The sequence below is a fragment of the Condylura cristata genome, unplaced genomic scaffold, assembly GCF_000260355.1.
Source record: "Condylura cristata isolate star-nosed mole 26May11 unplaced genomic scaffold, ConCri1.0 scaffold00033, whole genome shotgun sequence".
NCBI classification, from domain to species: domain Eukaryota; kingdom Metazoa; phylum Chordata; class Mammalia; order Eulipotyphla; family Talpidae; genus Condylura; species Condylura cristata.
Genome location: NW_004567134.1, coordinates 14,969,612 through 14,986,515, shown reverse-complemented (window position 1 = coordinate 14,986,515; position 16,904 = coordinate 14,969,612). Strand labels below are relative to the sequence as shown.

General features: G+C 40.2%; 1 protein-coding gene across 2 annotated transcripts in view; it reads left to right on the top strand.

The window, feature by feature from the left end:
- Positions 1-16,904, top strand: part of PPARG (peroxisome proliferator-activated receptor gamma) — a 97,777-nt gene that overhangs the window by 53,617 nt on the left and 27,256 nt on the right. For both annotated transcript variants that reach the window (XM_012732101.1, XM_004692368.2), the window contains exons 2-4: positions 4,324-4,551; positions 5,761-5,930; positions 10,705-10,843. In XM_012732101.1, coding sequence (XP_012587555.1) covers positions 4,332-4,551; positions 5,761-5,930; positions 10,705-10,843 — 529 coding nt within the window. In that variant the 5' untranslated portion in view covers positions 4,324-4,331. The remainder of the gene's footprint in view (positions 1-4,323; positions 4,552-5,760; positions 5,931-10,704; positions 10,844-16,904) is intronic.

Genomic DNA, 16,904 nt, shown 5'->3' with positions numbered 1-16,904 from the left:
AGCAATGCAGGAGAGTTCCTTTTTCTCCACATCCTCGCCAACATTTGTTGTTGCTAGTTGTTTGAAGATGTGCCATTCTCACTGGGGTGAGGTGGTGGAGGAGGGACTTTTATATGTCCTCCTGTAATCTTTTTTATCAAAAGATAAAAATTGAGTATACATTGTGGAGAGAGGGAGTCATAGCTTAAAATGTATCTTATTTGTAATATAGAATGTTAGTCACCATCTTTTCTGGGAGCTTAACTCTTGGCAAAATCAAAGCATTAAGAAAGTATCTTAATTTTTACATTTTCACAGAAAAATGAAAACGTGCTACTCTTTATAAAATACGATCTTTGGCAAGTGTATAGTTAACAGCAACTGTGCTTGGAAAACAAAATAATAAGATAACTTTGCTTTGCTCCAGAACTTAAAATCCAGTGGTGGGTCTTTATTCAACAATTATACCCAAGTTAAAGAGAGCTACAAAGTGCTAAGGAAACATGAGAATGGAGAGTATTTTTCAGTTGGAATTTCATGGAAGGTTCCCTGGAGAAATGGTGTTTAGACTGCTGTGGGACTTCCCACTAATGGGGGAAGACAAACGGGTCTCAGGCGTGTGGGGACCAGGGTGGAGGCAGGTGGAGCAGCCTCAGGGGAGGCACCAGCAGAGGTGGGCGCCTGCGCAGTGCAGAGCATGCGGACCTGCAGGTTTGCCAAGCCCAGGACCCTGATGGAAAGTGAGACAGCAGAAGTCGTGAGGGCTGCATCCAGGGGGCCTTGAGTGTCAAATGAAGACAGTGTTGTTTATTACATAGGTCAGTGCTCCTCTGCTTTCCATTAATGTGTCCTACAGACAGATCAGTAAAATAGCATTCTTGGGGGGGGGTGAGTAAGTGGAGCACAGCGGGTGTTTAGGACGGCGAAACTTCTTTGTGGCACTGTAAAGGCAGACGCACGATACCGAACATTTGTCAAGGCCCATAGAATTGTAGGACGTTGGCTCCTTAGTTCTTTAACAAGTGGGCCACACTACTGCTAGGGTTAATTAACACTGAAGGAAATGGAAATGAAAAAGAGTAGAAACAATGTATTTGGGGGGAAGAGAGTAGGGTCTATGGGAGCTCTGTATTTTCCGCTTCATTTTTAAGTCAACCTAAAACTATTCTAAAATATACTAAGATAAAGCCTGGTTTGTTTTTTGTTTTTTTTTTTTAACCCTTTTTTTTTTTTTAAAGATTTATTTATTTGTGCATACAGAACTGGGGTACAGGCCAGAGGCTCAGGGGCGGCGAGAGGCTTCACCAGAGACAGAGTGGGGAACAGAACAGGCAGATTGTTGAAGTACACTGCTGAGGGGAGCAGCGGGCGGGTCAGGAGAGGCCCTGTGGTCACCTCCGGGGCAGGCGGGGATCGAACTCATGCGGAAGTGGCTTCAGCTTCTCAGTGCTGTGCTTTAATCCGCTGCGCCACCAGGGAGGGCCTGTTTGTTTTTTTTTTTTAAGTAGCATTCTTTTGACCATGAAATATACTAAAGTACCATTTTTTAAAGGTTTTTCATATTATACCTTTAAAACCACATGAACTTTTCATTCAGTCATTTTACACATAAATGGCTGTTTTAATGTTAAATAACCACCCCCAAACTTTTCAATGCAATAAATGACCCCTGGGTATGATTCTTGTGTGAATACTTTGGTCGACAGGGAATTGTTGAAATCTCACATTAAATGGGAAGCAAAGCAAAACGAAGCCAGTGACATGATGAACCATCAGTTTTTCTTGCAACACAGATTTTTTTTTTGCATCCTTATTTTCATTTCCCAGTGTTCACAGAGGCATGTGCTCTACCTTCACCTCTCAGCTAGCCTTGGCTTGTAAGCAGGGGAACCTTGCAGTAGCCATGAGAAGTCAGTCAGAAACCCACCTTTGTGGACACTACATTTGAGCAGGAGGGGTATACTTTGATGTGAAAATAATCAATACTAATACAAGTGGAGAGAGATGTACAGTTGACATGCTGAGAGCCGGCGAGCCCTCGAGTGAGCAGGGCTCGTGGCTTATGTGAATCCTGACGCTAAGGACACAGTTGTGTGTACGTCCCCGACACAAACAGCAGTAGACTTTTCCTGGAAGTCACTGAGGCCCAGCGTGACCTTTAATCTATGCCCAGTACAGTGTGTAGTGTTGACGCGGTAGCACCACAACTGGAGGTTGTTTGGGGCCTGACTGGTGCTGATATTCAGACACGTGAACCCACATGGGGCCTTGTGGGCCTCTGGGAACTGAGAAATACGTTCACAGATCTAATCCCTTATTTGTTTTCAAGACACTTTGTTTTCTTATGAAGACCACGACAGGAATCTTTAACCTTGTGCCTTTCAGAGTGAATTCCTTAACTCTTTCAAGAGGCCTTTTCCCAGATGCCCTCGGAGAGTCATCTCTTCTCCATAAACTGTTTGCATCGTGACAGTGCAGAGAATATAAACAGAATGACTGTCCAAGTTAATCTTGGAGTTCTCTGCTATTAGCTGTTGAGTACCACGCAAGTCACATAATTTCTCTGGTCCTGGCTGACCAAAGTGGGCTAGCGTCAGGGCTCACGGGCAGTCACAGGTAAACTGAGTTCTCCATAAATATCGGCTGACTTCCCCCTCCAATAAGATTTCACAGCCACCCCACCGGCTCACTGAGTACTCAATAAATAAATATTTAGTGAGTGCCTACTGCATGAGCCAAGCCCTTTGCTAGTTGATGGGGATCTGACTGTACATAAGACAGATAAGCCCAAGATTTCAGAAGCCCTTGAGTGTGGCAGCAGTTCATTCGTCTCTAATGTCAACAACCCCACATTCCCAGAGGCCTCCGCTGGTGTTTTTGACCAAGAGTTAACATTTAAAATACTGACCGTACACCTTGAGTGCACTGTCAAAGTGAAGTAAGTTAAACAAAGAAAGAAAGACTGTGTGGTTTCACTTATATATGGAATCTTTAAAAAAAAAAAAAAAAAAAGCAAAAACCAGTTCACAGATACAGAGAACAGATTGGTGCCATCAGAGGTGAGGGTAGAGTGGGGGTGAGATGAAAAGGGAAGGAAGGTTTTAAAAGGGCAAGTTTCCGCTTTGAAAAAAAAGTCTTGAGAGATAATATATAGCACAGACCTGTCGTTAACAGTGACACGTTGGATATGCGAAAGTAGCCAAGAGAGTAGATCTGAAAAGTTTTCATCACTACAGTGGTCACTAGACCACCCAGTAATGAACTGGTGACAATGTTGTACACCTGAAACTAATATGTTAGATGTGGATTATAGCTAATATTTTACAAAGAGTAAGATAACAACTTTTAAGCAACACTTAGTCACTGCTTTTTTGGTACCACATTGAAACTGGTTTCAGATGAACCAAGTCAGACAGGTTCCTATTGCATAAAGGTTTAAAGTCTATACACCCCAGCAGCCCACGAGTCCACATGATATACTTTTAACCCAGATCTCTTGGGGTTCAATTTCATTTACTGTGACCACAAATCACAATTAGAAAAATGCATGTGGCAAGTATTAAGCACACAGTTTGTGAATCAGGTTATTGTGAGGTCTGTTTTATGCTTTTCTTGTTTTCATTTTTACTTTGTTTGGGGGGGGGTTCAGAACTAATACTGGGCTAGATTCTTATTTTTACCTCTTAATTATGATCAAGTGTGTTTCCATGTCTCTCTAGCCTCTACCTCGTCTCACTGTGGTGACCACATCCTCCTTTTTAAGGAAGGCTGTAGCTACAGAAAAGATAAATCTGTTTTCATAGCACAGAAGGGATTCCTTTTTTTAAAAGATTCATTTTAGTATTACTTTAAAAACAGAATTATTTTATAATGCAGCTGAGGAATAAATCCCCCTTTGTAAATTTAATATACCAAACTCCTATCACCAAAAATATAACCACAAATGGAGGAGCAGGATCTCCACGCCAGAAGAAAAGTATTTCAAGAAAATTCAAGAAACTGATTTCAAGAAACTAAAATTGTCCCAGAACCCTATGCTTTAAAAAATCATGAAGAGGCATGAATGATGACCTTAGAAGATAATGAGAGCACAGATGTTTGCAGGACATTTCTCAGAATGTGTTTAAACACTCCCACTGCCCCATGGTCACTCCCTAGGTATGGGGCCACCTGCCTCCTTTAGTCAACCTCCTGGACCACTGTGAAGGGGGTGATGCTCTCTACTCCCACTGTACAGTGTTCATGAGATTACTTACCAAAGACTTTATGTTCTCTTTCTCTGTGTCTTTAGAAGATTGTTGTTTTCCAGGACTGTCTTCATAACTACTCCTTTTTCCATTTCAGAAATCACCATGGTTGACACAGAGATGCCATTCTGGCCCACCAACTTTGGGCTCAGCTCCGTGGATCTCTCTGTGATGGATGAGCACTCCCACTCCTTTGACATCAAGCCTTTTACCACGGTTGATTTCTCCAGCATTTCTAACCCCCACTATGAAGACATGCCATTTGCGAGAGCTGACCCAATGGTTGCTGATTATAAGTATGATCTGAAGCTCCAAGATTACCAAAGTATGTTTCTGTATACTTTTCAGACTCTAGGCTAGTGAGAGTGATCTCTCCCTGACCCTGGAGTCCATGCTCCAGAGATGAAGACTCTGTAGAGAGAAGGCCATTGCCGCTCTTTCATTCACCCATCTGTCTCGGGCTACAGGGTGTTGGCGATGTACCCAAAAGGAAGGCAGTATGTAAATGCCCCGTCATCCCTTCCCTGTGCGGTCCCCCTTCCTTCCTCCCTGCTTTTGTTTCTTGCTTTCTGCCTTCTGAAGAGAGTCCTCCAGCACCATCATGTCGCCACATGTCACTTAGACTGAGAGGCCGAGAAGCTGACACTGAAACTTATATTTCAGCACAAATTTAAAATTTGACATTATGAACTATTGATAAATCTTCATGCCATGAGCTAAATTCACATCAAACCATCAGACTCAAGAAAAACTAAAACTGTACTTTTCAAGATAAAATAAATTTCTGTGATGCTATTTCCTTGATTCTTATCTCTCTGTGGCTGACATGCTGGTTTTCCAAAACCACCAGCATGTAATTGCCAACCATTACTTGACAATAAGTAAGAACTTCCTGTATTTCTAGTTTTTTTTTTAAATAAGTAGTATATTTGGTTATGTTTATATATGTGTGGTTTTCAGTTAGAGCCCAGTAGGGGAATTTAATAGGCCCTATGCTAACCAAAGGAGCATGTACTTTCCATAGGTTCTCTTATTCTTCATCAAAGATCATTTTACAAACCCTTTTATGATTCAGCACGATGGAGGTCTGGTCTCCTATTTTTCATGTACCTTCAAACTGGGTTTACTGTTACTTTTTCATGGTAATGTTCTTTCTGTGTTTTCTTTTGACAGAGTGGTTCTAAAATACTTCATAATGCAATGTAAATAAAAATATATAGCTTAATATTGTGACAAATGCCAAACACAGTCAGGACATTACCTGGTGGGTCATGTTTTAGTGTTACAAAGTATTGAAGGGTCAGAGAATCACAGGCTTAATTCCGTTCCCATTTTTACTTTTACAGGGGAGGCTCAGAGATGTGACTTGCTTGTGATTTCAAAATCTACTTTTTCCTGTGTTTTCCTGTGCCCCATAATTCTTCCACACTCAGTATAAAAATATGGCAGTAAGGTGACCCCTGTGGCTCATGCTGTTGCCTTTGTAGCGTTGTTCTTCATGCATACTCATTCGCGCACCTGTTTCTGTGCACAGGTGCAATCAAAGTGGAGCCCGCATCTCCCCCTTATTACTCTGAGAAGACTCAGCTGTACAATAAACCTCATGAAGAGCCCTCCAACTCCCTCATGGCAATCGAATGTCGTGTCTGTGGAGACAAAGCTTCGGGGTTCCACTATGGAGTTCACGCTTGCGAAGGATGCAAGGTAAAACATTGTCTCTTCAAAGAATTGAGTAAATAAAATGTCACCAAATTCTGAGAAACACGTGAAGAAATCATTTAGTTTTGGTCATCCTGGTAATTACTTTTAATAGGCAAGTGAATAAAAACAGTATGGTTGGTTAAGTTTCCACAGTCACTTAGCATTTCTCCTGGGCCAATAAAGCAATGGTAAACTGGAAGGTGTAAGCAAATAGTTCCTCTGAGTCTCTCTTGGTCGAGGGTTGAGATAACTGGGAATCACTGCAAGTGGAAAGACAGTGACGGAGAAGGTCCCATTGCCTTCACCTCAGGAGCAGAAGAGGCAGGAGGTGGAGATTGAGAATAAACGCTTAATAAAACCTGAGGGGCTCAGGGGAATCCTCAATCTAAATAAACAAATAAAATATTAGATTATAACTGATCTGTAGCAGACCTCCAAAAATACGGATTTACACCTCCTAGACTGAATGCAAAGAAAGTAAGGCTTGATGAGGTAAATAAGCATATATTCATTTTAAAGATAAGAATAAGAAAAATGTTAGTGGACTCATACACTTTGGCTTCTCCAAGTATGAGTCATCAGTTTTCTAATGTGGCCCGTGGGCCTCAAGGAATCCCTAGACCCTTTCAAGACACCCTTGAGCCTGCAACTATTTTCACAATAATACTAAACTGTTAGTTCTCATTTCGTGCTCATTCTCACAAGAGTGTCAAAGGAATGTTCCAGAAGCTACATGACATGGGGTGATAGCAGAGCTAGTGGACTGTATGTTTTTGCACGTAATAACTCCTCAGATTCAATTTTTGGTCTGATAAGTGGCAGTAGGTATAAGCAACTGAAACAAAAACTCTTTGGGGTCCTCAATTTTTAAGAGTAGAGAGGAGACCTAGAAATCAAAAAGTTGGAGAAAGCACTGTTATAAAGCAGGGTGCTGCCATTCTGCAGCTAAATTAGGCCAGGGACTTTCAGTAATAAAAGATATCTCATAGCTTATCATGAACAGTCAATGAAAAGAGAGAAAAATGAGATTAGCACTTGTGTGGTTTTGGAGAGGTACTTGGGCAGTCTGTTGGGGATTTCATTAGAATGTAAGATAAACCCATCATTAAAATACAGTTGACCACAAGCTTGCAGGCTAATTTAGACTGAAAAAAACTAGTTATATTACTTAAGCTAACTGTCAGTAGGTCTTCTTAAACAATTTAACAACCATGGAACAGATTTGTATTAGCGACCCTTGCCAAAATTCAGTCAAACAGATAGGAATGAAAAGATTGAGTTTTATATTACAGTAAAATAGTGGCAGATTCTTGGGAGTGTTAATATTGGAGATATAGTGACAATCAAATCCTGAGGTGACTGAAAAATATATACACCTTAGAACTTGTAAAAGTCCTGACTACTGCTCACAAACTGGACACTGAACTTCTTCTCTTTTTGGCTTCTTATTTTTGTATCCTTATGGAATGATCATTTAGAACCATGGACTGACCTATAGGTAGAAATTCAATAGTCTGCCATACATCACAGTGTAAGCTGCTGTCTAGCAATCCCATTCTTAGGTCTCACTGTACCTGAAGTTTTGTTCAAAGTGGAGCAGTTAAGGAGAGTTCTGAGGATACTTTTTTAGAGGCAAAAACAAAAAAAGATGCATCACCTTCTCACAGACAAATATCAAAGACTTTAGAATAAATACATGCACAGCAGTTTTCTGAAATGGCAGCTGGTGCATCTTAATCACCAATTCACAGACTCCAAGAGCAAGTTCTTGAAATTGCACATTGTTTTGTGGACTCTAAAATAATAATTAGGAGTGTTGTTCAAGAATGGTTTTTTTTATCAGTCATTGGACAAAACTTTAGAGAAGTCAGTCTTCAAATCTGTGAATAATTTTCAGAAACACTCAGTAATAAATGCAATGTTCCTCTCTAGATTTCTTAGAAGACTCAAATGATAAAGAAACATTAAGTTATAATGAACTTAGTGCTAAGAAAAGAAAAAAGAAAAAGCATGTTCTAAAATGTATACTGTAGTCTCTATACTTGGTACTAGGCTCTCTGCACACATACAGTACATGAGATGTTGAGAGTAATTGTGTTTTAACATCAAAAGATCCTGAATCATGACCAAAAAAGAAAAAAAAGACAAAAAGCCAAAGTGATAGACTTTAAAAGACATTATGAACCAAAATCACATTTTACATTAGAAGGTAAATGTAAGTAACAAAATTCTCTTAATAAAAAACCCTCCTCTCTAGCCAGATCAAATAACTGAGTACTCTGGATCAGCCCCAGGGTCAACTAGCCAAAAAAGACTGTCAACCAGTAATACCAGTTTGTTTTTTTTTTAAGTGATAATCAGAATTGCAGTCAAGCAATACCAAAAATATATATACTGTTGCATCGGTAAAAATTTTCATCGCATTTATCAGTGAGAATAGTTCTATGTATCAGCCTTCTATTTATCAGTGGGAAAAAAATACCTTTTTAATATTCAAAGGTCCTCAGACCCTTTGAAAATTACATAGGCTTTAACTTCTAGCTGATCCTACATAGGACATTTTCTTTGAAATACTTGCTGATTTCATGAGCGGTAACTCATGAAAAGAAAAACTATCCAAAGCAACAACAGTAGCAGAACAAACAAAATCAGGGTCTTAAATTTTGAGCTGCACACAGGTGGCGTTTTCCTCAAGCTAGATGTCCACAGGGGTCCTGAAGAGCACCACTGCCCCAGAGTCCAGTGCCTTTGTATTCAGAGTCCTCAGAGAAGAAGGGCAATGAGTGGTAGCTTTGGGAGTCTCTAGAGAATGGTTATCATCGAGTGGCAGCCCTAGCTTTCAAGAGAAGCATCTGCAAATTCACACTGGAAGATAATTCCCAATTTACACCCTAAAGGACTCTCACTGTTGAAGGTCAAAAAATGAGATCAGAATATCAGCACATACATAAGAAGGCGAGCAACATGAATGACATTCATCAGAGATCAGCTAACAAAAATGAATTTAGTGCCCTCCACCCAAGGAGAGCAGATATTGAGGTCATATGATACAGAATATAGAGCATCTGTGTACAAATTGCTTAAAGAAAGTAGAATCACAGTAATGAACAAGCAACAACAGAGTGTGATGAGTGACCATGCAGATTTAAAAACAAAGGGAAACATCTAAAATTGAAAAATGCAATTATTGAAATAAAAATTTAGTGGAAGGTTTAGAAAGCATGCTGGGCACAACAGAAGAAAAAAAATATTGAGTGGAAGATATATACAAGGAAATTACTGAGAAAGTGACCAACAAGGTCTTGAAGAATATGTCCTATTCATATTCTGCTACAGTTTAAGCCTCTTTTAGTTCTTGAGGGATTCATAAGATCTTTAAATATTAATAGGGTGTGTTTTCTTCACTGATGACGGGGGGAGAATAGTAGACAGAACTGTCCTCACTGATGAAATTTGGTGAGAAATGTTTGCTATTACCTTTGCCATTGTAACTGTATGCTTTTTTAGCTGTTTTGATTTTTTGCTTTGTAGCTAATATTAGTAATCATGACACTAAGATATAAAACATAAAAGAGAAGAAGACAAATGGCAAGAAATCCATGCCTAGGCATACTGCAGTAAAACTGAAGAATGCCAAAGACAAAGGACAGGGACAGGCCAGAGCATCAAATAGGATGGGAATCCCTTCAAGGATTTTGGCTTGAGAAAACTGGGAGGATGGAGTAACATCAACTGAGATGGAAGTTGCAAATGAAATAAGCTTATAGGCTAAGATCAGGATTTCAGCAGTAGACTTGCTGGGTTTTGAGATGGCAACTAGATTTCCAAGTGAAGATGTCAAGTAAGCGGTAGAACACATTTGTCTAGATTAAACGATAGAAATCTAGATAGAGGCAAAATGCATGTCAGTGGCAGAATCTACTGTAGCTCAGTGCTTTTTGTACCAAACAGGATCCGATAACGTCAAAAGAATTAAGAATTGAATTTCATTAAAATGAACCCATTAGGAATCCTCGGAACCAAAACATGGAGTTAGAAAACATTTTTAATTAAAAAAATTTTGAGGTCTTTCAAAATGTATGTAATGATAACAGGTCAGTTATTCTCAAATCAAGTTATTTGCTATTTGGGGATAGTAACTGATTTTCTGAGAATTTATATATTACTTTTCATGTCATTTCTTTTTGCTGTAAGTTACAGTGACTAAGGGTAATCCTTGCACTGCATAAATAAATGAAACAAATTCTGTAGGAAATTATGCAACTTGGAGAATTCCAAAAAACGAACCACATGTGGATTTTTCTTGGCCCTGATCATGTTTTTGAATGAAATGATTATAACTTTGCCAAACTGCTTAGCACAATTATGAAGGCTGGGGCATGCTGTTGGAATGAGTTGCAGAGAGACTGAACTGATTACATGGTATTTTATTTGCATTACATTAAACCCAGAGTACTTCTTAGTGCATGCTGAGCTCCAAGGGTAAAGCCCAGATATGCTGAATGAATGACATCAGTTGGCTGTAGTCATTGCCTAAGAACTGAGAAAGCACACAGGAGACCCTCTGGTTCTTTATTTTACAGCAAAGAAACTGCGCTCCAGGGAGTTTATGCGACTTGTGTAAAGCTACCAGGGTTAGAGTGTGTCATGCAATGACCTTTTCTGATCCCCAGGCCAGTGCGCCTTCAGCCCTACGTGGCCGCTTCCATGTAGGCCTTTTAAACACAGTGCAACAGAGACTTAAAATGGGCTTTTTTCTTTCCATATCCCTCTGCAGGGTTTCTTCCGGAGGACAATCAGATTGAAGCTTATTTATGATAGGTGTGATCTGAACTGTCGGATCCACAAAAAAAGTAGAAATAAATGTCAGTACTGTCGGTTTCAGAAATGCCTTGCTGTGGGGATGTCTCATAATGGTAAGTGAACGCTCAGCACCTATTGCTCTCATCATGGCTGACAAAGCACAGACGCTGGTCGGCTGCAGGAGATACATACTGTTTTTCCACAAAAGACCACACTGCAAAATATTGAATGCTGATAAAACCTTTCTCCATTAGATCAGTGTTTTAGAACTTTTAGTACAGCTCCTTCACTGTGGTTTTGCCTTGCTTTGTTTTGGGGCATCTGCCATGATGGGAGAAAAGAAATAGCATTAAAAACAGAATTTTGCTTTAAGTGTTTTAGTAATTTCTGCTTTAAATCTAAGAGAATTCTGGATATGTAACTTTCTGTGACCTCTCCAAATTTAGCTTTATGTGCTTATTTTCCCCTCCTTCAACGCAAAAATGATTAGGGCATTATCCTTAACACTGAGCAATACAGAGCATACGGAGTTGTGGATAAAGCAAATTGTTTTACAGATCCCCAAGACTCCAGTATCCATAAAAACACCAAGAGAATATAACTGACTACTTTTAAAACCTTTATCTAAAATCTTTTAGCTTATGCTGTTGAGTGTTGAATTAAGGGAAAGAGTGGAGAAGACCTGAGAAAACCATGTTCCTGTGAGCCATAGAACTCACTCAGTAAAATCACGAAAGATGGGTCTATTAGAAGAAATGTTCTTGATCATCTTTGACTTTGTTTAACTAATTCATGAAGCTACATTTAGATGTTATTTCACCATAATGTTAGTTCTTTCAAAACCTTGTTTTAGACTCAAGAAATATAAGGTACAAAGAGATCAAATTAAATTCAGTCTCATTTCCTTGGCTATCTTATTTTTGCTTTGTTTGCCTCCACCTCTCTCAAAACTGAGCTCTTAATAACCTTTGAAGTCAGTCTTCACCAATAAAGACTCTGAAGCATCTGTGAAAATTACATTTTTGTTCCATCATGCTTATGTTTGGATTTCACAGAAGTTATCAAGCTATTTGGAGATAACTGATTAATACACTACCCTTAAAAGTAGTTTATAATATTAATATCATTTTCTCTAAAGGCAAAAATGTATTTTGAATAGATCTGTCAGCTAAACTGGACAAGATGGAAATTTGGTTCAATTAGTCTCAACAATTGATCACATCTGCTCTATCACAGTATATGATGCAGTCACTGATTGCAAAATACTTTGCTGGTATAAATCCATCCATTTTCTTTTCATTCAGACCTCGTAAAACATAATGGCACATTGTTTTCAAGTCAAGGGTTTTATTTTAGGTGATGCAATCAAGTTGCAATAAGCTTACTTTATTTATATGAGTAAATATAAATAAGTGACCTCTTTGACTTTGAGGTCATTACCCCTAAGGTAGCCTGCAGAACCTGCCAGTTCTGCTTGACACATTCATTGTTTAAGACAACTAATATTTAAAGCCCAACCATATACAATATTGTTAGTGCAAGTTTCTCTTCCCAGAAAAGTTCAAAAGAAAACAAACATGAACTTGATAGTAAGGTCATCTTTTGACTTCATGTGACAATAAATTCCTTCTGTTTAGAGAGAGGAGCAGGCTTGATAGGGAATGTTCATTTAGTTCTTTTTGCAAAAGTTAACAAAAATTAAATTTTCTGACATCAAAGACTTGGGCATTCGACATTGACAGGATTGCAAACCTGACTAATCCCTTCTCAAAGGATTTTATGGGACTGTATTTGCTCCCCAGAAAAAGAAAACATCCATTTGACCTGTATCCAAGAAAGGAAACTCAATACCTAGGTTTTGATTTGTGCTGCCTGTTATCCTGTAACATTTCCAAATACAAAGTTCTCTGAGAGCTTGTGATAACTATCCAAAGTTCATTGCTTTGGCCAATGTGAGGCCCACAGAATGAGGTCTCCATTCATAGAGATTGTATTTTTTTTATTAGTGTTTCATGTGAATGGACCAGGTAATCAAGAGTCACACCAAAACCAGCACTTGAGGTCTTCAGCACACACAAACAGAGATGACTTTTACTCCATCCATGTTACTTCTGTTTCTGCTCCAGCTGATGTGTCTAGCTTCTCCTTTACCCATTCCCAGCTTTGAAGGAGGCTTTTAACTAACCTCCGAGCAACCCTGAATCCTGGGGGAAGCTTGTTGGAGAATCACTGAAATCAGTGACTGCCAAGTCCACTCATGTTTCTGTGTAAAACAAGTCACCTCACCAGGTTTTTCACTTTGCCACCAAACTGTTCTGTTTATCACAGACAATGTCAAACTTCCCAACTACAGTTGATTCTCAACAGTGAATATCTGAAACTTATCTAATGTTATAATGCACTGTTACTTCAAAAAATTGACTAGTGAATAGTTCATATTTAGAGTTGCATTCCAAGTATAAACTAAATAATAAAATAGTAAGTGTAGACTGTCATTTAAAATAATAGTCTGAAGCAAAGAAGAATTGACATAGGTTTTCTGTAGGTTACAGAGACCTGAAGATAAATTATATTTTGAACAAATAGAAGAAATTAGTAAAATGTCATTACTGACTAGGATGTCCAATTATATAAAAGATGTTTTGTTTTCTTCTACTAAAAATGACAGAGAGCTGACAGCTTCCAAAACAATTTCTCAGCAGCTTCATAAAAATCCACAAAAATGGTTTCACCAATGTGTGTGCCACTCAGCGTTTTCCAGGTCATTCTCCCCTTCCTTGTAAACAGAAGCTCTAGTGTAGATTGGAAATGAAAAAGAAAAGAAAAAAGCCTGAGTGGCAAGCAAATTGAACATTCAGCATATGACACTTTCTTTCATCTTCTGTGTAGTATAAATTACCCAAATGTTGGCTCACAGAAAATTCAACAGTAAAAAGCCCTGTGGCCCTCCCTGGTGGCGTGACGGGTTAAAGCACAGCACTGTGAAGTGATCCGGAGCCACTGCAGCGCCAATTCGATCCCCGGCCAGGGAGCTGACCCACAGGGCACAGCAGACCTCTCCTGTCCCACCCACTGCCCCCCTCAGCAGTGTATTTCAGGCAATCTGCCTGTTCTGCTCCCCACTCTGTCTCTGGTGAATCCTCTCAGCCTCCACACCTTTGGCCTGTACCCCAGTTCTTGTGTGCATAAATAAATGTCTTTAAAAAAAAAACCCTAATACATGCTCTGGCCTTCACGATGCCCAGCTCATGCCCCTCCTGCAGCTTCTCTTTCTCCACTGACGTGTCAGCAGTGTGTGTTCTGCAGAATGACCTCCATGGAACCCCTCTGGGTCTCTGTTAGGGTCTGAGGTTCCCTGTCAAAATTCTTCCTGGCATTCAGAGCCTAGTCCAGATGCTCTCTCTGCCATAAGATTTTTCTAATGCCCCCCCTTCCTCTTTATACCTCTCCTGACACCATACCCAATCTTATTAAACAAGGGAGTGACCTGAGTTACATCACCAAAAACTAAAACACTGACAGCAGAGAAAAGAAATCACTTAGAGAAGGGAAATCAGAGAAATTCACCAAAGCAATGCAGTGTTATTGTCTAAGGCATCGGGAGTGGGGAGGAGAAAGGAAATTGAGAGAAAGGGCGGAGCAGCTGCAGTGGTGACAGGGCACTGAGAGTTGGGGGGAGGGGAGGTCGTCTTCGTCTAGTTTAATCAAGACATTAAACAGAAAGTGGAGGAAGGTTGAAATAAGAATTGAAAGTTCTGGTTTATATGGCGCTGGACATGCAGATGAGCTGTCCAGCACCCGTGTGTGACAGAATCTAGGGAGAGGTGGGCAAATAAGGATCCAAGGTCTCACGAAAGAGTGTGTGAGCCTGCTACGCATTTTGTGAGAGGAAAGATCAAACTGAGAACAAAAGAATGAAAGTGAAGGAAGAGGGACTAGCACGCAGACTGTCAGCAACATTGAAAGGGGGCGGTGATCGAGGGATGCTGGTGAGACAGCTGGAGTGAGAGCTGAGAAGAGGCTCCTAGACTGAGCAGTGAGAGAAGCAACAGGGGCTTTTAAGAGCAATATTTTGATGCATTTAAGAGGTGGGGTGGGAAGTAAGTAGTTGGTGGCACAGAGAGAAGATAACACTGTCAGCAGCTCCAGTGGTGAGGAAAGATAACTTGAAGGGGTAACATTAAGGTTGGGGCTCAGCACCCACGCGGTGGAAAGAAGGGAGCCAGGAGAGAGGATTCAGCCCCTGTAGACGCAGCCTGTCCATCCCCGGGCCCCGGGGGGCCCATGGTCCAGCACTATGTCAGGCAGGTGCTCAGTAGATGAATGAAGTGATGTCAGACTGCGGCAATGGGAGACTGAGGCAGGCGTGAGGCCGGGACATTTAGCTCGTCTCTGCTTCGGACCGAAACCTATGCAGATGTTTAAATGTCCTCTGTGTACAGATAGCATGGAAAGGCCAGCCCTGCCTGGAAATTGTTTTACTTTAGAGGAGCTAGAAAATGATGGTTATTTCATTGCCCAATCCTGCAAAACTTCAAAATGCACAAGTGGAAAAACTTGACTTATTGGCAGTAGCTGTAGAAAAAGCAGTAGTGTCATGTCAGTCTTGCTTATGAGATAAGACTTTTGTGAAATAAACTTGTTGAAAGTCGAAAAACTTCTGACCATGAGACAGACTGATGTGATTGCCAGTGTACCATATAGATATTGAGAGGCAGAACTGTCTTTTGATAAAATTCAATTTCTTTCTTCCCTTTTTTTTTCTTCCCTTTTTTATGAAAATTTTAGTATTGTTTTGAAAATCTGCCTTAATTAGTCTTGATAGCATTTGTCTTAAAGATTCCGATAGCTGAGTAGGTATTTTTAGAACTTGTCACTCAGAAACATGAGTTGATTCTCAGCTCTCTGTCCAGTGAGAAAGATATTTAACTATTCGATGGGCTTGAGTCATGTGTAATTACCCACTCAGTACTAAGTACACAATGTTGACTCTCTCGTGTGCTAGTGAGAAGAAGCCTTCAGCTCAGAGTCTGTTATATGAAGGTATGCTGCTGTGCTCTCCCAGCGATTAATGAGCTTCTATCAGACCTATTCTCCTGAAGGGTGCATGCTGATTCTGTTACTCATTTCCTTTAAAATAATAATAGGTGGCACCTCCCTGGTGGTGCAGGGGGTTAAAGCACAACACTATGGAGCTGTCAACAGCCCCTGCAGCACAAGTTTGATCCCCAGCCAGGGAGTGACCCACATGGCACAGCAAATCTCTTCTGCCTCACCCGCTGCTCCCCTCGGTAGTGTTATTTCAGTCCATCTGCCTGTTCTACCCCCCACTCTGTCTCTGATGAGTCCACTCACCCCCCACACCTCTCAGTTTTTGTATGCTTAAATAAATAAATCTTTAAAAATAATAATAATAAAAATAAAGTAATGATAGGTAGCAGTTACTGAGCACTCACCTTGTGCAAGGCACCATTTTAAGATCTTTACATATATTAACTCTTTTCATCTTCACACTCACTGCACAGAATGTTATTATCATTCTTACTTTATAGTTAAAATATCACCTTTTTCAACCAAGACAACTTGCATTCTCTGTAGGTGGTTAATAATCCCAAACAGGACTCTGAATGCCAGTGTTCTAGAAGTTACTATGCCTAACAGATGCTGGGTTTGCAAAAAAGAGAATGCGTCTTTTTTTTCCCCAAAGCACCTAAGAGTAGATAAATACTACTTCGAAATGGAGAGAGCATAGAGTGTTTCCTAGTACTATGTGTCAGAGAGATTTTTAGATTTTAGAAGCAAATTTAGAGCTAAAAGAAGGAATCTCAGATATCTTCTTTTCCTAGTCCTCTGTCCTGGAGACAAAACAGTTGAAGAGCAGAGGAATCAGGCCGCTGAACTGGTTTCCACTGAACTCACTCTCGAAAGTAGACGTGTGGCTTCTTCCAGGGCTCATTCCACTGCCCTCCAGTGAGTCTTGGTGGAACACAGGGCGTTTCCTTCTGCCTTTTAAGCAGTGATAGAAAATGAGAAGGATGTGCTTGTCCATGGGCACACAAAGCCTTGGTAGTTCTGGCTCGCCATCTAGAGCATTCTCTTATATTTCTAACCTCTAACCACGGTCTTAGAAAAAGCAGCAAGCCACAGGGAGGGTCCCCCCTCTTCCTGGTGATC